General features: G+C 46.9%; 1 protein-coding gene and 1 long non-coding RNA gene across 5 annotated transcripts; both read right to left on the bottom strand.

The window, feature by feature from the left end:
• Positions 1-10,517: 10,517 nt before the first annotated feature.
• Positions 10,518-12,212, bottom strand: LOC123443198. 2 transcript variants are annotated; one of them, XR_006630588.1, is made up of 3 exons: positions 12,121-12,212; positions 11,904-12,035; positions 10,518-10,887 (listed from the first exon to the last, which is right to left on the bottom strand). It is a non-coding gene; the product is annotated as an uncharacterized LOC123443198 (long non-coding RNA). The 2 variants fall into 2 exon arrangements; XR_006630587.1 differs by having other exon boundaries at positions 10,518-10,865.
• A 32-nt stretch (positions 12,213-12,244) lies between these two features.
• Positions 12,245-15,588, bottom strand: LOC123443197. Of its 3 annotated transcripts, XR_006630586.1 has the most exons (7): positions 15,272-15,574; positions 15,018-15,185; positions 14,223-14,338; positions 13,532-13,670; positions 13,310-13,449; positions 12,946-13,056; positions 12,245-12,292 (listed from the first exon to the last, which is right to left on the bottom strand). XR_006630586.1 is itself a non-coding variant. In XM_045119497.1 (5 exons), the coding sequence occupies exons 1-4, from the start codon at positions 15,385-15,387 to the stop codon at positions 13,561-13,563; spliced, it is 510 nt and encodes a 169-aa protein (XP_044975432.1). In that variant the 5' UTR covers positions 15,388-15,572; the 3' UTR covers positions 13,090-13,449; positions 13,532-13,560. The 3 variants fall into 3 exon arrangements, 2 of the variants coding, with proteins under 2 accessions (XP_044975432.1, XP_044975431.1); XM_045119497.1 differs by lacking the exons at positions 12,245-12,292; positions 12,946-13,056 and having other exon boundaries at positions 13,090-13,449; positions 15,272-15,572; XM_045119496.1 differs by lacking the exons at positions 12,245-12,292; positions 12,946-13,056; positions 13,310-13,449; positions 13,532-13,670 and having other exon boundaries at positions 13,992-14,338; positions 15,272-15,588.
• Positions 15,589-23,663: the final 8,075 nt, after the last annotated feature.

The following is a 23,663-nucleotide window of genomic DNA, read 5'->3' as shown; positions in this document are numbered from 1 at the left end:
CTGGGACCATGGCGGAAGAGGATGTGTATTCCATCGTCATGATGGCTACAAATCTAGAGTCGGCCCTCGCAATCCCGTCCGGAGCCGGCGCCGCGGACGAAACCGAAGGAGCCCCCAGGTCCGAGGCAGGACCGGATGGATCCGCCGGCACGAAGATGGACGTCGTATCTGGAGACGACTTGATTGCCGGCTTGTGCAACTGCTCGAGGGAGACGTCGGCGGGGAGCGCTTGCTGGGTGGAGCCGATTTTTGCTAGCACATCCACCTCCTCATTGTCCGCTCTGGGGACATGATGGAACTCACATCCCTGAAAGGAGCCGGTGAGCTGCTGGACGAGGAAACAGTAGTTGGCCATGTTGGCGTCCATGGCGTCCCATTCGCCAGAGACCTGCTGCACCATGAGGTCCGAGTCACCGAAGCAAAGGATCCACCGGATGCCAATCCCCTTGGTGAGTCGGAGGCCATGGATGAGCGCCTCGTACTCGGCCACGTTCTTGGATCCGGCAAAGTGGATTTGAAGGGCATACATGAGCTGATCCCCTTTTGGGGAAGACAAAACAATGTCAGATCCCAAGTTGGTTTGCATCTTGGAGCCGTCGAAGTACATGCGCCAATGCGTGGAGTCCGAAGGCGGCGGCATGAACCGGGTCTCGGCCCAGTCGACAAGGAAGTCAGCCACCACCTGGGACTTGATGGCCGTGCACATATCATACTGGATGTCGTGGTTGGCCATGGCGATGGTCCACTTGGCTATCCAGCCGGTTGCGTTCCGGTTGCCCATGATATCTGAAAGCCGAGCCGTGCTTACACTAGTGTGTGCTCCTGGAAGTATTGCCTCAGCTTCTTGGCGGCGAAGTATATGTCGTAGCACATCTTCTGGTGGTGGGGTAGTTTTGCTTGGAGGCAGAGAGGACCTCGCTCACATAGTAGATGGGGCACTGAACCTACAGCTTCTTGCTATCCTCAGGTCGTTCCACCACCAGAACAACACTGACCACTCGCGTGGTTTCTGCGATGTATGCGAGCATGGTCTCTTTCTCGGTTGGCACGACCAAGACGAGCATGCTGGAGACGGCGTGCTTGAGGTTGAGAAATGCCTCATCTGCCTGGTCGGTCCACTCAAACTTTGTAGTATTCTTCATGAGCTGGTAAAGGGACAACACCTTCTCGTCAAGCCGGCTAACGAACCGACTGAGCGAGGCTAGGCAGCTGGCAAACTTCTGGATGCCGCGGAGCCGCACCGGCTTGCGCATGCGCTCGATGGCCTTGATCTTCTTCAGGTTAGCTTCGATGTCGCATGCGGACATGAAGTAACCGAGGAGCCGATCGGCTGGCACACCGAAGACGCACTTCTCTTGGTTGAGCCAAATCCTGTACTCGTGCAGTTTGGCAAAGGTCTCTCGAAGATCGTCGAGGAGGCTGAAGTGCTTCTTGTTTTTAAAAGTGTGCGTAAAACTTTCTCTGATCGAGGTGAAACTTGGCATGCGGTCGTGATTACATATAGCTAGGCCGCCTGTCGAATTTCGTCGCGATCGGAGTCTGCCTGGTACCCGAACGGTCGACCGTAGCGGCACCGTATTCGGTCTACCGTCAGACGATTGTCAGTGTTTTAAAATCCGTTGCCGGGCCGCCCGTTTTCTCTCTCGTCTCCGGTAAACCACCCTACACGGTCACTTACCCGTTACCGCGTGCGGAATCGTCTGAATCCGACCGCACGGTTGGATCTGGAATGAAATTCTGGCTAACCTAGCCCCCCTTTGCCTATAAATAGACCCCCGTGCTTATTTTAGACAGCCCCTCCTTCCACCTCGGGATCCGTGCCAAATTGAGGATAGGGTCGCATCTTGCGCGTGACATGTCTGGAGCAGGGGCCCGTTGGCCGGGCGTCACCATTGGTGCATGCTTGTTATGCAGCGGCGTGCGCCGCATTGTGTGTGTCGTCTTGTGTAGCCGGCTTCGGTCAGCTTACGGCCGGCTGCACTGTTTCCACGCCAGGGCAGGTAATGGAGTGTATGGGGGCATGCTCATCAATGTGCTTCCTCAGCTAGACATAGTCAGGGACGGTCAGTGGTATGACCCCTCCACTATAGCCTCGCGCCGTCGGGTCAGCGGTACCTGAAACGTTGTAGCCATACCTTTGGTTATGATGCCCCTGACGCGATTTGTCAGGCTGATGTGACTGGGGCTGACCCGCCGGCTAGCGGGGTGCAGTTGAGCCGGAGGGAGAGTGGCTTCTCCCGGGCCGACTCGACCACGCAGCCGGCATGGCGCAGCCTGCCCCTTGTGGGGAACCGACCGTCCTGTGTATGTTTTTCAAGGGGGAATAGTGGAGTCCTTTCTTTAGGCCTACCCCGGGGTTATCCCCCCATGAAAATATTTGAGTTTCCTGTGATAAATAATATGATTCTTATGTGCATGATTATGATTGCTTCGTAATTCTCTCCGATGTATTGAAATAGTTTGGCCAACTAGATTGATATTTCTTTGGTGAGAGAGGTGCGTAGTAGTAGGTTCAACCTGGCGAGTTTCTGTATCCCAGTGACAGAAGGTGACAAGTTGCATCTTTGTGTTGCTTATACTAAGGGTAAAAAGATGGGGTTTAGTCATATTTGTTGATTTTGCTTTGTCTACATCATGTCATCTTACTCGAAGCATTACTTCGTTCATCATGAACTTAATACGTAGAGAGGCAAGCATAGAAGAGCTGTTGAAGTGAAGTAATAGTAAAGGTCTGGCAGGAGTCAGCCTATTTGTTTATGGATGTGATGCCTATATTTACATGATCATTGCCGTGAAAATCGAATAACTATCCACTATTTATGAATTTCCCAACAACAATTTGTTTACCCACCGTGTATTATTTTCATGAGATATGCCATTAGCGAAAACTATGACCCCGGGTCTATTCACAACATATTACTAAAACCTCCAATGCATTGGTGCCATTTATTGCTTTTATTTTATTTTGCATTTTACAATTTCCTACAATTATCTACACACCTCATTTGCTTGCAAATAACGAGACCAAGGGGATTGACAACCCTCTTGCCCGCGTTGGGTGCAAGCAATTTGTTATTTTGTGTGCAACCGCTTAAGACGGTTGTGGTTGGCATTTCTATTGGTTTGATAAATCTTGGTTTCAAAACTGAGGGAATACTGGCCCACATTGTGTTGCGATAAACTGTTCCTCTTCATGGAAAACCCAACATAGATCACAAGTATCAGTCTCCTCTTGGAAGCTCATCATCATCATTTCAGCATCTTCGTCGTCCAACTCGATGAATAACGATGAACTCATTGAATATTTATTCGTCAAGGTCAGTGTTTTCATAGACACCATTCTAGGATGACGAACCAAACAGTTACCTATAACTGATCAAAGAATAAAAAATATCTCGGACATCTAATAGAGTGTGAGGTGTATATCCAAAGGAGTTGGACGTTTTGGGGCAGCATCTGGTGGCGGCAAACTTGTCTGATTGTGGCACGATCGATGGTACAATGGAAGTTGTCGGCTGGGGACGACAATGGAACAATGATTGCGGTGGAACTACGGTGGAAGTTGTGCAGTCAAGAGAGAAAATAGAAGAGGAAGAGGACTGGTTGGGCAAGGAGAGGGCGGGGATATGCGATTTGTCACGGACCCTTGTGGTTGGTCCAATGTGGAGGGTACATCCTGGCATCGCCATACCCTCCTCAGAAATGGCCTGGGTATGGGGACTGTTGGTCAGTCTGGCCGTTTGGGCCACATATGCCAACTGTAGTTGTGTTGGGGAGCGTCATGGAAAAAAATCCTATGAAACACCCAAGATCAATTATATGGAGATGCTAGCAACGAGAGGGAAGTGTGTCTACATAGCCTTATAGACCGAAAGCATTAACGGTCTGGAGGTCCTGGTTGGCGTAGTTATACTCGCATCACGATCCAATCTGATCCTAGTGTTGCACTAGCGGCACCTCCGAGATATGCACACGTATGGCTCGGTGACGTCTCCTCCTTCTTGATCCAACAAGAGGGAGATGAGAGGTATATGGGCTCCAGGCCAGCACGGTAGCCTTGTGGTGGTGGTGGCAGCGAAACATCGATAGGGCTTCACTAAGGGGGAGGAGGAGGGTATGGGAGAAGGGTGTGACTCCCCTGTCTTAATCGTCCACTAATCATACACGCAACTTCTCACGATCAAGATTAGAGACTCAGAGGAAGATACCACAACACAACTCTAAGCACAAATTCAAACATAAAGCTTTATATTACAAGCGAAGCCTCGAAGACTCGAATACATAAGTCAGCGGAAGCAACAATATATGAGTACACACATAACTAAACAAGTTTGCCTTAAGAATGCTAAGAAAAACAACAACATGTGGATCAAAAAGGTGCATGCCTACTGCCTGGGAGCCTCCTGTCTACTCCTGGTCATCAGCGGCTTCCACGTAGTAGTAGGCTCCGTCAGGGTAGTAGTAGTCATCGGCGAGATCACCTGGCTCCTGGGCTCCATTATCTGATCACAACAATCATATCATGGGAAAAAGGGGAGCTAAGCAACTGTGAGTAATCATCCAAAGTACTCGCAAGACTTGCATCAGATCTATGCTAAATATGCATCAATATCAAGGGGAAGGGGTTGTATCCATGGACTATATTGCATAAATGCCATAATAGAAGGAAAGGTCTAGCCTATCAAGGACTAGCATCTTGAAGCATCTTGCAGCACTAGAAGAGTACAAATTAGTATAACAAATGTAAAAAGAATGTAGCAATAATTCCTATAGATCCTTCCTTGACTCCCTGCGAGAAAGCGATCCCGGAGCCATCCTTTTTGTTTAGTGTCACAAGTATCCAGTTCTAGTTGTATTATATCAGGATACTCTCCGAGCGACCGTTACCGTGGACACGACTATTCGAATAGATATATTTCCCTACAAGGGTGCACCATCTTATGCAACACGCTCGATTAACTCCGGCAGGACACGCTTTCCACGTCATGCCCGACCTCGGTTGATCGACACACTATAGTCCTACCTAGGCTCAACAGAGAGGCCAGCACGCTGGTCTAAATCCTAAGCGCTCACGGGTCTTGGAACCATCGCCCTTTGCACTCCTACTCATTACGACGACGGCCGGGATCAGTCCTAGCTACCTCTTTATGCAAAGCAGTTGCTAACGTAGGCCACTCGGGCGTGTGTCGCTCAACTATGGGGTCTGAAGAGCCATCGGGAGAATGTACGATGCAGAGTGCCCATACTTATTCCCGTGTGGTTGTTAGTGCAAAAAGGCTAGAGTCCTACTCAGATCACATATGCAAACCCATTAATGTCTTGGGAGCGTGCGGAAACGAAATTGATCTTGTCCCCCCGTATCGAGGACTTTCGGCAAGGGTCAGGCCCATCCATCTCATGGGGCAGTCTGCCTGCCCGACCATTGATCTTGTCGCCCCGTATCGAGGACTTTCGGCAAGGGTTAGTCCCATCCATCTCATGGGGCGGTCTTCCTGCCCGACCATGCCTCCTAATTATCTCGTGGATACCCTCTAGGTCAACCCGACTCACAAGATACTATCGTGAACTCAGGTCCAGCTTAACCGGGGTTGTTCCACTTGTCCCTTCAGTCCCACAAAACCAACTAAGGGGGTTTGCGATGATGTGTCGGTGTTGGCACGTCGATCACCTAGATCGAATCTTCCAGTAATATAGCAGGGCAACAACGATAAGGGGAAGCATCACTGATGGATCACTAACCAGCCTATACTAAGGGCCTGATATAAACCTTGCCATAAGTTTGGTAGGGAGGTACCAAAGTGATCCCGGTATGGAACACTCGACAGCGGTCAAGAATATCCTTAAGTACCTGAAAAGGACTAAGGAAATGTTTCTCGTTTATGGAGGTGATGAAAAGCTCGTCGTAAAGGGTTACGTCGACGCTAGCTTCAACACAGATTCGGATGACTGTAAGTCACAGACCGGATATGTATATGTTTTGAATGGTGGGGCAGTGAGCTGGTGCAGCAGCAAGCAAGAAGTCGTGGTAGCATCTACATGTGAAGCGGAGTACATAGCTGCTTCAGAAGCGGCTCATGAAGGAATTTGGATGAAGGAGCTCATCACCGACCTTGGAGTGGTTCCAAGCGCGTCGGGTCTAATGACACTCTTCTGTGATAAAATTGGGGTCATCGCCATAGCCAAGGAGCCCAGGTTTCACCGGAAGACGAAGCACATCAAACGCCGCTACAACTCCATCAAGGACCATGTCCAGAGTGGAGTAATAGAGATTTGTAAAGTACACACGGATCTGCATGCAGACCCGTTGACTAAACCTCTTCCACGAGCAAAACATGATCAACACCATAATGTTATGGGTGTTCGATACATCACAATGTAACTAGATTATTGACTCTAGTGCAAGTGGGAGACTGTTGGAAATATGCCCTAGAGGCAATAATAAAATGGTTATTATCATATTTCCTTGTTCATGATAATCGTCTATTGTTCATGTTATAATTGTATTAACAGGAAACAGTAATACATGTGTGAATAAATAGATCACAATGTGTCCCTAGCAAGCCTCTAGTTGGCGTAGTCAATAGATGATCATGGTTTCCTGGTCATGGGCATTAGATGTCATTGATAACGGGATCACATCATTGGGAGAATGATGTGATGGACAAGACCCAATCCTAAGCGTAGCACTAGATCGTATTGTTCGTATGCTAAAGCTTTTCTAATGTCAAGTGTCTTTTCCTTCGACCGTGAGATTGTGCAACTCCCGGATACCGTAGGAGTGCTTTGGGTGTATCAAACGTCACAATGTAACTGGGTGACTATAAAGGTGCACTGCGGGTACCTCTGAAAGTGTCTGTTGGGTTGGTACGAATCGAGATCGGGATTTGTCACTCCGCGTGACGGAGAGGTATCTCTGGGCCCACTCGGTAGAACATCATCATGAGCTCAATGTGACTAAGGAGTTAGTCACACGATGACGTGCTACGGAACGAGTAAAGAGACTTACCGGTAACGAGATTGAACAAGGTATAGGTATACCGATGATCGAATCTCGGGCAAGTTCTATACCGACAGACAAATGGAATTGTATACGGGGTTGATTGAATCCTTGACATCGTGGTTCATCCGATGAGATCATCGTGAAGCAAGTGGGAGCCACCATGGGTATCCAGACCCCGCTGATGGTTATTGGTTGGAGAGGTGTCTCGGTCATGTCTGCCTGTCTCTCGAACCCGTAGGGTCTACACACTTAAGGTTCGATGACGCTAGGGTTATAGGGAATTGTTATACGAGGTTACTGAAGGATGTTCGGAGTCCCGGATGAGATCCCGGACATCACGAGGAGCTCTGGAATGGTCCGGAGGTAAAGATTGATATATAGGATGGATGGGTTTCGACGCCGGAAATGTTTCGGGCACCACCGGCAAAGTGCCGGGACCACCGGAAGGGTTCCGGAGGCCCACCGGGAGGGGCCACAAGCCCCGGAGGGCTACATGGGCCAAGTGTGGGAGGGAACCAGCCCCTAGGTGGGCTGGTGCGCCCCCCACACCCAGCCCATGTGCACCAGAGAGGGAGGGAGGGGAAACCCTAGGCGCAGGGGAGGCCCAAGGCCCACCTAGGGCGCCCCCCCCCCCTCTCCCATCTGGTGGCCGCCGGCCCCTAGGGAGGGAACCCTAGGGGTGGCACAGCCCTCCCCCCTCCTCCTATAAATAGAGAGGGGTTTTGGCCATTGGGGGACACACTTCTCCCTCTCCCTCGGCGCAGCCCTGCCCTTCTTTCTCCTCCTCTTTGCCGGTGCTTGGCGAAGCCTTGCCAGGAGACCTCGTCTCTCCATCGACACCACACCGTCGTGCTGCTGGAGTTCTTCCCCAACCTCTCCCTGCTCCTTGCTGGATCAAGGTGCGGGAGACGTCACCGGGCTGCACGTGTGTTGAACGCGGAGGTGCCGTAGTTCGGCACTAGATCGGAATCACACCGCGATCTGAATCACCGCGAGTACGACTCCATCAACCGCGTTCTAGTAACGCTTCCGCTTAGCGATCTTCAAAGGTATGAAGATGCACTCACCCCTCTCTCGTTGCTGGTCTCTCCATAGGAAGATCTGAATATGCGTAGGAAAAAATTTGAATTTATGCTACGTTACCCAACAGTGGCATCCGAGCCAGGTTTTCTATGCGTAGATTCTATGCACGAGTAGAAACAAAAGGTTGTGGGCGATGATTTGTCAATTGCTTGCCGCTACTAGTCTTATTCTTTTCCGGCGGTATTGTGGGATGAAGCGGCCCGGACCGACATTTCATGTACACTTACGTGAGACTGGTTCCACCGACAGACATACACGCCGTGCATAAAGGTGGCTAGCGGGTGTCTGTCTCTCCTACTCTAGTCGGATTGGATTTGATTAAAAGGGTCCTTATGAAGGGTAAATAGCTTTGGTATATCATCGTTGTGGCTGTCACGTAGGTAAGAAAGCGTTCTTGCTAGAAACCCGAATCAGCCACGTAAAACTTGCAACAACAATTAGAGGACGTCTAACTTGTTTTTGCAGGATTTGACATGTGATGTGATATGGCCAAAGTTGTGATGTTGCATGTATGATGTATGAGATGATCATGTTATTGTAATAGGTTTCACGACTTGCATGTCGATGAGTATGACAACCGGCAGGAGCCATAGGAGTTGTCTTAATTTATTGTATGAGATGCAACGCCATGTGCTTACTACTTTTACTTCATTGCTAACGGTTAGCTATAGTAGTAGTGATAGTAGTAGTTGGCGTGACGACTTCACGGAGACATGTTGATGGAGATCATGTTGATGATGATCATGCGATGCCTGAAGATGGAGATCAAAAGAGCAAAGATGATAATGGCCATATCATGTCACTATATGATTGCATTGTGATGTTTATCATCTTTTTCGTCTTATTGCTTAGAACGACAGTAGCATAATAAGATGATCCCTCTTAAAATTTCGAGAACATATTCCCCTAAGTGTGCACCATTGCGAAGGATCGTTGTCTCGAAGCACCACGTGATGATCGGGTGTGATAGATTCTAATGTCCGCATACTACGGGTGTAAGCCAGATTTACACACGCGAAACGCCTAGGTTGACTCGACGAGCTTAGCATGTACAGACATGACCTCGAATACAAGAGACCAAAAGGTCGAACATGAGTCGTATGGTTGAATACGATCAGCATGAAGTTGCTCACCATGGTGACTAGTCTGTCTCACGTGATGATCGGACACAGGTTAGTCGACATGGATCATGTATCACTTAGATGACTAGAGGGATGTCGATTTAAGTGGGAGTTCATACTTAATTTGATTAAATGAACTTGATTTTCATGAACTTAGTCTAAAAATTGTCTTTATAAATATTGTAGATGGCCAACATCAACCTCAATTTCAACGCATTCCTAGAGAAAAACAAGTTGAAAAAGATGATGGTAGCAACTATGCGGACTGGGTTCGCAACTTGAAGCTCATCCTTGAACCAGCTAAAAAGGCTTATGTCCTTGATGTGCCGCTAGGTGACCCTCCCGCTCCCGCAGCAGCCGAGGACATTCTGAACGTCTGGCAAACGCGGAGTGATGACTACTCTCTGGTTAGGTGTTGCATGTTATACAGTTTAGAAACGGGGCTCCAAAGGCGTTTTGAGCAACACGGTGCATTTGAGATGTTCCAAGAGCTGAAGCTAGTTTTTCAAGCTCATGCCCGTGTCGAGAGATATGAAGTCTCCGACAAGTTCTTTAGCTGTAAGATGGATGAGAACAGTTCTGTCAGTGAGCACATACTCAAATGTCTGGGTTACACGATCATCTGACTTCACTTGGAGTCGAACTTTCGGATGATGCTATAATTGACAGAATCCTCCAGTCTCTCCCACCAAGCTACAAAGGTTTTGTGCTGAACTACAACATGCAAGGGATGGAGAAGACCATTCCCGAGTTGTACTGGATGTTCAAGTCTGCAGAAGTAGAAATCAAGAAAGAGCATCAAGCACTACTAGGAAAAGGCCTGCTAGTGGTGCACCTGTTTTGGCTACTAATAGCGCACTACAGGTGCGCCACTAGCATCACGCTATTAGAATTTTTACTAATGGCGCACCAAGCAGTGCGCCACTAGTATAGCTCATGGTGCGCCATTAGTATCTGGTATACTAATGGCGCACCAGGCAGTGCGCCATTAGTATAGCTCATGGTGCGCCATTAATATCTGGTATACTGATGGCGCACCAGGCAGTGCGCCATTAGTATAGCTCATGGTGCGCCATCAGTATGCCTCACAGGGCCATATTTACCCATGTGCTCTGGCTTACTAATGGCGCACTAGTTGACGATGCGCCACTAGTGTGCTTTTTGCAATGCGCCACTAAAGTGCTGAGTGGTGCGCTACTAGTATGAATATTAGGTATTTTTTCTGATATTTGCACAGATTATAGAACATATTATTGCACAGAATATAGAGAGCACAACATATAAACAACAGATTTATCGAATACAATAGAAGATTAGTCTTCAAATACAATTCATCATATTAGTCTCCGAATACAATTCATCAATAATGCTAGAACAGGGTACTATATAAACACTCTTATATTTCTTCCATAGCGAGAGACAAATGAGACAAGAAACAACGAGCGAGCAAGCCAAAGACAATTTGACATGATATGCAACCTGAGAGCGACAAAAACAAAGCATGGATTCCAATGGTGAACTATGAGGTGCAGCTCGTCAGGAAGGGCCGAAGGGCTCGAAGATGCTTTTGCTCCTGCTACCGCAAGCTTCCGGTCCTCTATGGGAGGCCGAGGCGCCGCATCAAGGGCCAACAATAGGACGCATGTGCAGCCCATGACAACCTTAATGGGTACATAGAAGAAACTGAGTTACATCAGTTTTAGTTTTAAGTCAACAACACAACAAACAAATAATTGAGAGCTTACAGTAGGCAAGTAAGGTGTACACAAAAGGAACTGAAGTTGTGTTGCTAAAATAACTTAAGGCACCCAAACATATGGAAAAGCATTTATAACTAATACCTCGTGTGAATTCTTGTACATTTGATAGTTAACTTAAAATAATTTATCATTGCCGGAAAAGACACAAATTAGTGTAGTGGCATCAATTTGGTACTGAGTGGTAATACTATACACTACATGTTATTATTGATAGTTTAAATGTTTAATCCATTTGAAATAAGCACTACATGCCATTTGCATCATCCGTATTCCACAGCACAAATACTGCTAGCCAGTATCAGCACAATGAAAAACAAACTAAAACAAGAAAATCTAGACAACCCAGAAAATCAAGAAGCAAAGCAATAGAAATCAAAATAATGGCACTATAAAAGTATAAATTGTGGCGCAACAAAACGTTGGTAACAAAGGTCTTAACATAAAGAGGCGAACATGCAACCCAAATAATTCCAATTGCATACTCTAGTCTGCATGCGTGGAGATAGCTATCTCCAGATGGTTGAGAACAAATGCAATGCTTGACCTTTAAGGTATATTGGTCAAGAATGCATAAATGGCAATGCTAATTGCATAGTCATACTGATGACGTTATCATCATCTTATTTTGATATTTGCGGGCAGATTACTTAGCCTAGCATGCATAAGTACATACATGGTTCATATTTCACAATAAAATTAATAAAAAAGACCATAAAGAACTCTAATGATAATTGACTTGACAGATCTATGCAAAAAAATGAGAACGGTGCAAGAAATAAAATCTGCTACAAGATGGTAAAAAATACAAGTGACGTGTAGAGGAATTATTAAGAATGTTTGCAGAGCAAATAATAAGCTAAGATAAATCTGTCCAGATGTAGTTTCCATTAACTGTCTGGAAAGAGAAGGTTTGAAAAGACAATGGTATTATGAAAATACATTTTTTGTGGCAAATGGAGCATTGTCTCCACGCCATCTGCCATTGATGGCACATCTGGAAACAACTCTGCTTGGCAGCACAACCATGGTGGTTCCGTGCTACTTGTACGCCAAGCTTCTCGGCCATACAATCTGAACCGTACACAACGAGCACATCAACACCATGGTCCAATAAAACAATATATTATGTAAAGCAACACTACAGGAAAAAACTCACAGAGAATGGCTGAGAAATCTCACAGAGAATGTTGAGATCCATCTTGGTGTGACCTTTTGTTGAGGACAATGATGACGGCACCATGGACCACCGCTTCGTCGGCATTGCAGCCTGTTGCGGCTGCTGCTCGCTTCCCAACACCACGTCTGCTACTCATGTTCGCGAGTAGAAACTGAAAAGCAGAAAAATTGGTTTGCACAAACAAATCAAGTAACGAAAAAGCTCACGCTACCGCGACCATAACCTCACATGAGTTATGTACACCCACATACAAAATGATTTGACCAGTCTACCATTTTAAAAATATAGCTAGAAATTATAATATCTTCTATCATTCCAACCGAGTAATTGAAGGCTAAAACCTGGAATTACAGTTAAATATTAGGAAGAGTACCTCGATAAACTAAAGATAGTTCAATCATACACATTAAATCTGCACATGGATTTTTTTAATGGAACACTACATTTTTGAATTCTGAGTTCTACCAATTTATAAATTCATTTCTCCATTTCTCCTTACAAAAGCATCCTCCGAGTAATCTGTATTAACTTGGCTCACAACATTATAAGGCAATAAAAGCTTGTTTGTGCACAAGTTTATCTGCCTTGCAAAGGAAACATATATCTAATGTTTAACAGTTATATTCTCTTTTGGCTAACTGATTTGAATTTTGTTATCTGTTTTTATGTAGGTAACTAAAAAGAAAGACTTGAGTGATTTTTACTTTGGGCTTGTTAAGAATGTTGCTTTGGGTGCACGGACACATGACAGTACAGAAATTGCAGAACCTGAAAAGTTGGAAGATAAAGGAGAAGATGTTCAACCTAGCAAGTCTGATGCCGAAGGATCCGGTCATTCTCCTAAGCGCAGGAGGGAATCCAGTGTAGGATCAGACAAGGCTCATGAAAGTAGAAGTGTGGTAGAACCTGCAACTACTGGATCAAAAGATTCAACAGCTGCTAGATCTATTGAGAAAGAGGCAGATGTTTCCACATCTGCTTCACAAGCTCTCCAGAATGCTCAACCAGCGCCAATCACTGACGAGCACTATAAGAGGAGTAATGATGCACTTGCTGCTGCTAGAGAACGAGCACTGGCTCGTAAGAGAGCGAAGGAGCAGCAAATATGAAGTAAGATGCAGATATAATCGTAACATGCCAAAGCTCAGGGCTGTGTAATACACTTGACCTTTGTTTTCACCCTGCAGCATTTTCAGTTGATGATGCACGTATCTCTCTTGCATAAATATAATCCTCTGGCTGTTGTGTGATGATTGAGCTTCTATGGTCAAAATATCTGTATATCGACATTCAGCTTCTATGACCATTCTGCTATGCATAATCAGGAGATGCGAGGTTAATGGAGCCCATTGTATTTACTGAATATTTGTGCTCCAAAAAAGAGAAATACCTTGGATGCAAATATGTGATCGTAAACTTTCAGATAATCCATTTTGCCAAGTAGAGAAAGATTGAAATTTTATCCGCAATGACAGTGGTGTAGAGGACAGGGTTGTGCATGCTTGGTTGGGCTGAATATTTTTCTTCACCTGCATAAATAAGATTTTTTTGTCCCAAGATTGCATCACTGAGAGTCTATATTACATACCCAAAAGTATAGCTCTACGGGGATATTGTTTGCTTGAGTGCAACTATCTGAAGCAAAACATGAGGAACTGCATTAAGGTTTAGCCATTCATATCATATTATTGTATGTCAACAGAATTTGTAACATAAGTACGGTGCTGATCGCTCCTATGTTGTGGAGTAAATAGCTTCAGCCTTCCACCATTAAGAAAATTGCAACCACACTACCCTGCTATTTGATACATCTAAGAAAGTATATCAATCTGGTATTTCGTATTCTTTTCTTTTTGCAACAATATATCAACTCCTGCTCATTGCTTTTTGTTCCTATATAATAGAGGGGACACATACAGGTAACAAATAATTCTATCTTCTCAGACGGAGTAATCAATACTTGTGTCTCCACAGACCATACATAATTAGAAATAAGATCCTGCAATCTTCAAACATTATTTCACTTTTTAAAAACAGAAACACGCGGCAAAGAAAAACCAATGTAGATGTAGATGTCGAACCTCCTGTTCTGGTTGCTGATGTTGATCTCGGCAAAGTGGAAGATCGGGAGAAGCTGCAGGTGTTGTAGGAGAAAGACCAGCCCTCCCAGAACCGTTCGTAAGGGTCCAATGGATATCTGCATCGCACACAAAGACATTAGTTTTTATTAGAAGCAATTGCAGGGATTCAGGAAACAGGTTAAAGGGGCAAACACTTCAAATGTTCCGAGCTAGCCAACCTCTCAAGTCAAATATAATGCTTCTAAACCAGAACTAAATTGGTATTAACGTAAATACTGAATTTGATCTGGATGAGTTTCCACAGCAATGTAACCCGTTAAAGGTACTCCACACACACAAGGGTGTTAATGACAGCTTGGTGACATTCATGCCTGCGGAGAAAGGATACTACCAGATTTGGCCAACAGTGACGAATATGTCCAGAACATCTCTCTCTCTCTCTCTCTTTCCATTGTTGGATTTGTTGTGCATGCCCCTGTAATTGCATGGAAGGGTTCTCTATCTAAGGATTAAAGACGGCCTACCTAGCCAGCCATGGGACAGGCTGTTGGGGAGGCGCAAATCCAGACTTTTATTTACAGATAAAAGGAACATCACATAGCCAATATAATAACCAGGTGGATAGTTCGGTTACTAGAATCATGTGTACAAGGGTGAAGAAATTACTTGTCCTTGCACCTCTACAGAGTTCATTATTATCACAGAAAAACAAATATAAAGTGGTATCTAATACAGTCGGATGGACAATCTGGACTCTGCTTTTTACGAGTAATTTATTAGGACAGAAAAGCATACCTGTAGGATTCAGGCGCGAAGAGGACTCTGGTGACCTCGATGATATCCTGCAGGTTACGAACTCGCCTAATGGCGATGTGGTGGTGCAGTAGGCAGGTGTCGGTGGCAGTGGCACCTAGGGAAGGAAGAGCATGAGGAGAGGGTCGGTCTCCTCGGTGGTGCACCTGCCTGCGCGCATCAGGGAGGGGTGGGGGAACCCGCATCAGCGAAATCAAAACCAATCAACAGGGACGAGGGGTAGAGGAAGCCCTAACCTTCCATGGCGGCGGCTACCAGTGCGTGGTAGTGGATCTGAGGCTAGGACCAGAGGAGGTCGACGATGACGGCGAGAGGAAGGGGTGGATCTGGGCGCGCCATTGACGCCGCTCATCTGCTGGTTCACGGCGGCGGTAGATCTCCCTCCCTCTTACCCTCTGATGGGGGGAGGAGGGGGAGGCCATGGCCGGCGGCGAGGTCCATCCATCGGAGGCGAGCAGAGGTCTCTCTCTGAATCGGGGCAGGATGTGGTGTCAGGACCCAAGGTCTACTGGCGATGATCAACTCTGTTTCAAACAAGAGAATGGTGGGAAGCAGCAGAAGCCGTCCATCCAGGATCCGACGCATGACAGGCCATCGTAACGATTCGCTTTAAGTGAAGCCTCGACAGCCGTTGATCTCAGATCGTGCGGTGATAGTAGCCTCGAGCGTCACTGTCGCGCTTCCGGCACGATCACCCTTCTCTTCTTTCAGCTTTACCTCCCCTCTCCTCTCTGTAAGGCTATATAAAGCCATGATCGAGCTCGTGTAGGGCAGCTTATCTTTTCTAGGGTTTCCCCCTTGTGCGCCGCCAATGTTCCTGGCTGGTTTTGTAACATAAACTCGGCCTTCAGCCTTAATTCAGTGAGTAAAGTGGCTAGCTCGAGTAGAATTCCCATGTTCTTCTTCTCTTCAGTAAGCAGAGCCTGACAATGGTATTCAGAGCAAGTTCATCCTCGGCATAGGCTAGATCTGGTAGATATGATGCTGGGGGTTGGTCGGTGAAAACCCTCCCTCCCTCCCGATCTAGACGGCAGCGACACCATGGTGGCGGCGATCATTCGGTACAGGTTTGGGTCAGGCTAGTGGTTGCAAAAGCTCCTTGCTTGCACAGTAAAATCCCACCACCCTCCCAGATCCGGTGTACTCTGGTGGCGCGGCGGCGGCGGCGGTGTTGGCGGCGGTAGAACTAACATCACCAAGCTTGGGTTGCAGCAGAGGCTGTAGTAAAATCCCTCTCTTGGTCTGTTGATCATTGATGAGGTAACTGCACTTCCCTGTCAAAACCCTCTCCGGCTGTCTCATGGCAAAGATGGTGGGCCCTACAGACTCAACTTCCACATATCAGCTTGAATTCTCCTCTCTCCAACTAGATGTTCAAATGCTTCAGAAAAACAGAGAGCAAGATAAACAGGAATTTGATGAATTCAGAGATCTGGTGCATGAAAATTTTCAATCTCTGCACAAAACCTTGGGTGATTTGCAGGGTTCCTTGAACACTTTCATTTCTGGTTTTCCAAAACCTAGAGAAGTGCAACACAACCCCCAGAGGTTCCCCAAGCTAGCACAATTGCTCATTCACCACAGGGCACTGTGAACAAATTCTTGGAAGCACATCCCTCCCCTGCCACTGTTGGATCTGCAACATTAGTGGACAAAGCTTCAGGAAAAGAACTGAATTTGGATGGTACACTTAAGTTGCCTTACAGACATCCTCACTTTGTGGATAACAAGCAACCACAGGTGGAGATCAAAAACCTAGCTGCTGCTCAACAAGTTGGACTTGGCCAACAGGTGATCAATGTGGAACAGGGCCAAGGTGATGCCCAAAATGCACACTTGGATAGGAGATTTGGCATGGCCAACAGAGAATGGGTTCAGGATAACAAAAGAGTGCACACTCTGGTGAAGCCTACTAAGTACAATATCCCAGAGTTTGATGGTTCTAATACTGACTCTTGGATCCAAACTATTGAGATGTACTTTCAAGCAACAAGAACTCCCCTGGAACAGAAAACTGAAATTGCGGTCACCTATCTAACAGGGCCTGCTATTGAATGGTGGAGAGGAACTGGAATCACAGCAAACACCTTGCCCTGGTATAGGTTTTGTAGACTGTTGGGTGATAGATTTTCTGAAACTTCAGTGCGTGACAATGTCAGAACATTCCATGCCTTGAATCAACATGGAACTGTCAATGATTATGTACTGAAATTTGAACAGTCAATGAACCTGATCAGAAGGGATAATCCTGCATTACGTCCTGATTATTTCAAGGCAAGTTTCATTGCTGGCCTTGCTGACAACATCCAACATCATGTGCAATGCCATGAACCACCTGACCTACAGAAAGTTATCTGGTTAGCTAGAAGAATGGAGCGGGCACAACCTGTTAAAAGGCCTCCTCTACCTTTTCTGAACCAAGCAGTGAAAAGACAGATTCAATTTGACCCTGGTAAAGTACCTGCAAACTCCAATGCTGCTGTGATTCAACAAGAAAAACTGAAAGGCATCTGCTACAAGTGCAAGGACCCATGGTTTCCTGGTCACAAGAAGGTTTGTAAGCTGGCAAACCAAGTACAAATCCAAGCACTGCAGGAGTCTTACCCTGATGATGCAGAATTGGTATATTACACTGCTGAGAGTGATGAAGCAGAAACACCTCCCCCTGTTGATCAAGATGATCTTCCTCTTCACATTTCCATGCATGCTCTGATGGGAATTAGAACTACTAGGAAGCTCAGTTTTATAGTCACAGTTATGATTGGCAATACACCAGCCACAACACTAATTGACAGTGGCAGTACTGCAACCTTCCTCACTCCAACCTTAGCTAATAAAGCTAAGTGTGCTCTAACTCCCACCAGGAAAAGACAAGTAATTGTGGCAAATGGAGATACACTATGGTCAGAGTTTATTGCATTAAACTGTCCCTTTTCCTTACAAGGCACAAGCTTTTCCACTGACTTCAGAGTGTTGCAGTTGCAAGGCTATGATGTTATCCTGGGAGCTGACGGGATGGCCTCATACAGCCCTATTGAGCTTGACTTTGATGAAATGCATGTGAAGGTCACATTACCTGATGGAGAAAATAAAATATTCCAAGATGAAAGTTTGCCTACTGTTCCAATGCAAGAACTATCTCTCACAGAAGCAAATCCTGAGCAGCCTGTCTATGGTGCTATCTTAATACTAAACAGGATCATTGTGCAAGAACCTAGGGATCAAATTGTGCCTGAGCCAGTACAGAAAATCCTAGATGATTACTCCCCTGTTTTTAGCACCCCTACTTCCTTACCTCCAAAGAGAGATATAGACCATGTGATTACATTCACACCTCAAGCTAAAGTGATTAATCAGGGGCCTTATGGACTCCCACATCACCAGAAAGATGCAATGGAAAGTATAGTGCAGGACATGATCAAGTCTAAAGTAATAAGAGACAACAATAGCCCTTATTCCTCACCAGCTCTCTTAGTAGAGAAGAAGGACATGACATGGAGATTGGTTAATGACTTCAGAAAAGTTAATGACCAAACAGTAAAGAACAAATATCCAATCCCTGTTATTGAAGATCTCTTGGATGAACTAAAGGGAGAAACAGTGTTCTCTAAGTTAGACCTAAGAAGTGGCTATCACCAGATAAGAATGAAGGAGGAGGACATTGAAAAGACTGTCTTCAGTACACACTTTGGGCATTATGAGTACTTGGTGATGCCCTTTGGCTTAAGTAATGCTCCTGCAACATTCCAACTACTCATGAACACCATCCTAGCTCCTTATTTAAGAAAGGTTGTCCTGGTCTTCTTTGATGATATTCTCATCTACAACAGAAATATGAAGGAACATTTGCAGCACTTACAACTGGTCCTGGAAGCTTTAAAATCTAATCAACTATTTGCAAAATTGAGCAAGTGCTCCTTTGCTCAACCACAAGTGGAGTACCTTGGACATGTCATCAGAGGTGATGGAGTGCTACTGACCCTACTAAAATTTAAGCAATCACACAGTGGCCAACACCTGAAAATGTCACTCAATTGAGAAGCTTTTTGGGACTAACTGGTTACTACAAAAGGTTTATCCAGCACTATGGGTTTATCTGCAAGCCTCTGTTTAACTCCCTGAAGAAGGACAATTTCATTTGGGGGTCTGAGCAAATGAATGCTTTTAATACATTGAAACACAAGATGACCCAAGCTCATGTGTTAGCCTTACCAGATTTTTCTCAGCCTTTCATACTAGAAATAGATGCCTGTGCTTATGGGATTGGTGTTGTCCTAATGCAGGAAGGTAGGCCCCTCTCATATTTCAGCAAAACCATTGGACCAAAGCCTACTGCTATGTCACTTATGATAAGGAGGCACTAGAAATAATTGAAGCTCTTAAACATTGGAAACACTATTTTGCTGCATCTGCCCTGGTGATAAGAAATGATCAGCAAAGCTTGAGATATATACAAGAGCAAAAGCTCACAGAAGGAATCCAGCACAAACTACTGAACAAGTTGTTGGGGTACACCTTCAGAATTGAATACAAGCAAGGGAAGAACAACAAAGTTGCTGGTGCCTTATCTAGGGTCAAATACAGATTGCAAGCACTTATTGCAAGTCAAGCTCAACCAGTATGGTTAACTGAAGTGGTTCATAGTTATGAAAATGACCAAAGATGCAAGGATCTTCTGTCACAACTGGCAATCTCTAACAATGTTGTCCCTAACTATTCCCTCAAGCAAGGATTGTTAAGATACAAAAACAGAATTGTCATAGGATTAAACACTGACCTGAGAACTAAACTTGTGTCTGCCTTACACAACTTTGAACTGGGTGGCCACTCTGGACACAGAGCAACATATCAGAGAATGAAGCTCCTTTTCCACTGGCCAGGCATGAAAAAGTTTATTGTGGACTTCATCAAACAGTGCCCTACCTGCCAGATTAACAAGCCAGAACATTGCAAATATCTTGGTCTTTTGCAGCCTCTCCCTGTCCCTGACTTTGCTTGGTGCCACATCAGCATGGATTTTGTTGAAGGCCTCCCCATATCACAAGCAAAAGACATGATTCTGGTAGTAGTGGGCAGGTTCACTAAATACAGCCATTTCATTGCCCTGAAACACCCCATAACTGTCACTATTGTTGCAAAAGCCTTCACTGAACATATCTTCAAACTACATGGACTCTCTTCAGTTATTCTTACTAACAGAGACAGGATATTCACAAGCCACCTGTGACAAGAATTGTTCAAGAAACTGGGCATCAAACTCCATATGAGCACATCCTATCATCCTCAGTCTGATGGACAGACAGAAAGAGTCAATCAATGCTTGGAGAACTACTTGAGATGCATGGCCTTCTTACAACCACAAAAGTGGCTCCATTGGCTCCCTCTAGCTGAGTGGTGGTACAACACTAGTTATCACTCCTCACTACAGCTCACTCCTTTCCAAGCCCTGTATAACAGACCACCAAATATGTTGTCTGAAGCTGCTCTATACCCTGTTGATCTAGCCCAAGAATTTTCCTCCATTCTCAACGCAGAGCAGATTGCAGCCCAGATCAAAGGAAACCTGCTCAAGGCTCAAGAAAGGATGAAGATGTATGCTGACAGAAAAATATCAGAAAGGACCTTGGAAGTAGGAGACATGGTATACTTAAAATTGCAACCCTACAGGCATACAACACTTAGCTTGCACAGATGCCTCAAGTTGCACGCTAAGTACTATGGGCCCTTCAGAATCATCCAAAAACTTGGACCTGTAGCTTACAAGTTGTTATTACCTGAGAACTGCAAACTACACCCTACATTCCATGTCAGTCAACTCAAAAAGCACCTTGGACCTCAAGCAATCCCAAACCCCAACCTGCCACTACTACACACTGATGGAACAATCCTGCAGGAATCTGAAAAACTATTGGAGAGAAAACTGATCCCAAGAGTGCAAGGGGATATTCAGATCCCAGTGGTGAGGTGGCTCATCAAATGGACTAATTTGGAGGAGAAAGATGCTACTTGGGAGGATGCCTCCTTCATACAGAAAGTCTTTCCAGCATTCCAGCCCTGAGGACAGGACTGGTGTTTCTCGGGGGGAATTGTCAGGACCCAAGGTCTACTGGCGATGATCAACTCTGTTTCAAACAAGAGAATGGCGGGAAGCAGCAGAAGCCGTCCATCCAGGATCTGACGCATGACAGGCCATCATACCGATTCGCTTTAAGTGAAGCCTCGGCAGCCGTTGATCTTAGATCGTGCGGTGATAGTAGCCTCGAGCGTCACTGTCGCGCTTCCGGCACGATCACCCTTCTCTTCTTTCTTCTTTCAGCTTTACCTCCCCTCTCCTCTCTGTAAGGCTATATAAAGCCATGATCGAGCTCATGTAGGGCAGCTTATCTTTTCTAGGGTTTCCCCCGTGTGTGTCGCCAGTGTTCCTGGCTGGTTTTGTAACATAAACTCGGCCTTCGGCCTTAATTCAGTGAGTAAAGTGGTTAGCTGGAGTAGAATTCCCCTGTTCTTCTTCTCTTCAGTAAGCAGAGCCTGACATGTGGGTGCGAGGGGGTGGGTTGGTTCCATGCATCGGTGGCTTTGGGCTTGGGCTGAGAATTATAGCAATGGCGCATCCGGAGAGGTGTGCCATTAGTAACCCTGGTTACTAATGGCGCACCAGTTGGTGGTGCGCCATTAGTAGTTTTGCAAAAAAAAATAGTAGTGCCGCACTATGTGAGTGGTGCGCCATTACTAGTTAAACTAGTAATGGCGTACTCTGCCCCGGTGCGCCATTAGTACTTTTGGAAAAAAAAGTTGTAACTATTATGGTTGTAACTATTATGGATGCCATATACAGTTTTGCAAAAAAAAAGTACAATACCTTTGTAAACATTCTTACAGTTGTAACTATTATGGATGCCATATACAGTTGTACATATACCTTTGTAACCATTATGGATGCCATTTTGAAAACCTTCTTTGTAAACATGCAACCATGTCATAAATGGCAAAAAGCAAGTAACAAACATTGGTGTGGCAGGAACATCTTATTACATCTTAATGGGAACAACAGGGAATACCCCTAGGAAATAATTATATTGCAACATATATAGTACAACAACCTTACATGAGTATCCATGGGATTCAAAGAATATGCTTGTGTGCCCAAAGCTAACTAATAGGCTCATGGGCGGAAGGACGAGAGGCAGACAACAAATGGTAGCAATTTATTCAAAGATTGAAAATACATAGAAATTTCAACAAACCTCAAGATCAAGGAGAGCTCTATCTGCTTGAAATTGGTAGAATGAATGTCAAAGAAGCTTTTCTGGATCACCATCCTCAAAGCGTAGTTGATTCAGCAACATGTTGTAGCTCAAATGAAAGGCACTAATCAAGAATATAATAATATCAGAGCCAGCCATATAAAATAAAATTGTGCATTTAAACAACTGGAAGAAACATAAGAAATACAGAAACAGTAAATGATTACTTAAACAGAAATACTCCAACTTTACTATGAGACTGCAATACAGCAACAACTATCCTAATGACCTGAATCCACCATCTATTACTTTGGTGTGAAACACTCAAACCAAGAACCATAACCTTAGCTTTTAAGGCACATAGTTCCAGCTCAAGAGAGGCGCATAGTGGAGCGGGGGAGGGTGCGGGGGGTCGTCGGCGGCTGTGGAGCGTGGGAGGGTGCGGGGGGTCGTCGTCGGCGGTGGAGTGGGTGAGGGTGCGGGGGGTCGGCGGCTGCGGTGGAGCGGGCTGGGGAGGGTGCGAGGGGTCGTCGGCGGCGGTGGAGTGGGGGAGGGTGCAGGGGGTCGGCGGTGGAGCGGGGGAGGGTGCCGGGGGTCGTCGGCAGCGGTGGAGCGGGCCGGGGAGAGTCCGAGGGGTGGGCGGCGGCGGTGGAGCGGGGGAGGGTGCGGTGGGTGCTCGACGGCGATGGAGCGAGGGAGAGTGCGGGGGGTCGTCGGTGGCGGTGGAGCGGGGGAGGGTGCGGGGGGTCGTCGGCGGCGGTGGAGCGGGGGAGGGTGCGGGGGGTCGGCAACGGCGGTGGAGCGGGCCGGGGGGTGCGGGGGGTCGGCGACGGCGGTGGAGCGGGAGAGGGTGCGGGGGTCGTCGTCGGCGGTGGAGCGGGGAAGGTGCAGGGGTCGTCGGCGGCGATGGAGCGGGCCGGGGAGGGTGCGGGGGGTCGGCGGCAGCCGTGGAGCGGGGGGGTGCGGTGGGTGCTCGGCATGGTGGAGCGGGGGAGGGTGCCGGGGGTGTTGACGGCGGTGGAGCGGGGGAGGGTGCGGGGGGTCGTCGGCGGCGGTGGAGCGGGGGAGGGTGCGGGGGGTTGTCGGCGGCGGTGGAGCAGGTCGGGGAGGGTGCGGGGGTCGTCGGCGGCGGTGGAGCGGGGGAGGGTGCGGGGGGTCGTCGGCGGCGGTGGAGCGGGGGAGGTTGCGGGGATCATCGGCGGCAGTGGAGCGGGCCAGGGAGGGTGCAGGGGGGTCGGCGGCGGCGGTGGAGCGGGGGAGGGTGCGGTCGGTGCTCGGAGGCGGTGGAGCGGGGGAGGGTGCGGTGGGTGCTCGGAGGCGGTGGAGCGGGGGAGGGTGCGGGGGGTCGTCGGCGGTGGTGGAGCGGGGAAGGAGGCACCCGAGA

Source organism: Hordeum vulgare, chromosome 3H (genome assembly GCF_904849725.1).
Source record: "Hordeum vulgare subsp. vulgare chromosome 3H, MorexV3_pseudomolecules_assembly, whole genome shotgun sequence".
NCBI classification, from domain to species: Eukaryota; Viridiplantae; Streptophyta; class Magnoliopsida; order Poales; family Poaceae; genus Hordeum; species Hordeum vulgare.
The sequence above is the reverse complement of the archived record's forward strand: the minus strand, read 5'-3'. Positions and strand labels throughout refer to the sequence as shown.

Coding starts and splice junctions, on each gene's coding strand:
- LOC123443197 (XM_045119496.1), bottom strand. CDS start 15,387: ATGAGCGGCGTCAATGGCGCGCCCAGATCCACCCCTTCCTCTCGCCGT. Junction 15,186..15,271: donor GGTAGCCGCCGCCATGGAAG/GTTAGGGCTTCC, acceptor TGATGCGCGCAG/GCAGGTGCACCACCGAGGAG. Junction 14,339..15,017: donor TTCGCGCCTGAATCCTACAG/GTATGCTTTTCT, acceptor TGTGCGATGCAG/ATATCCATTGGACCCTTACG.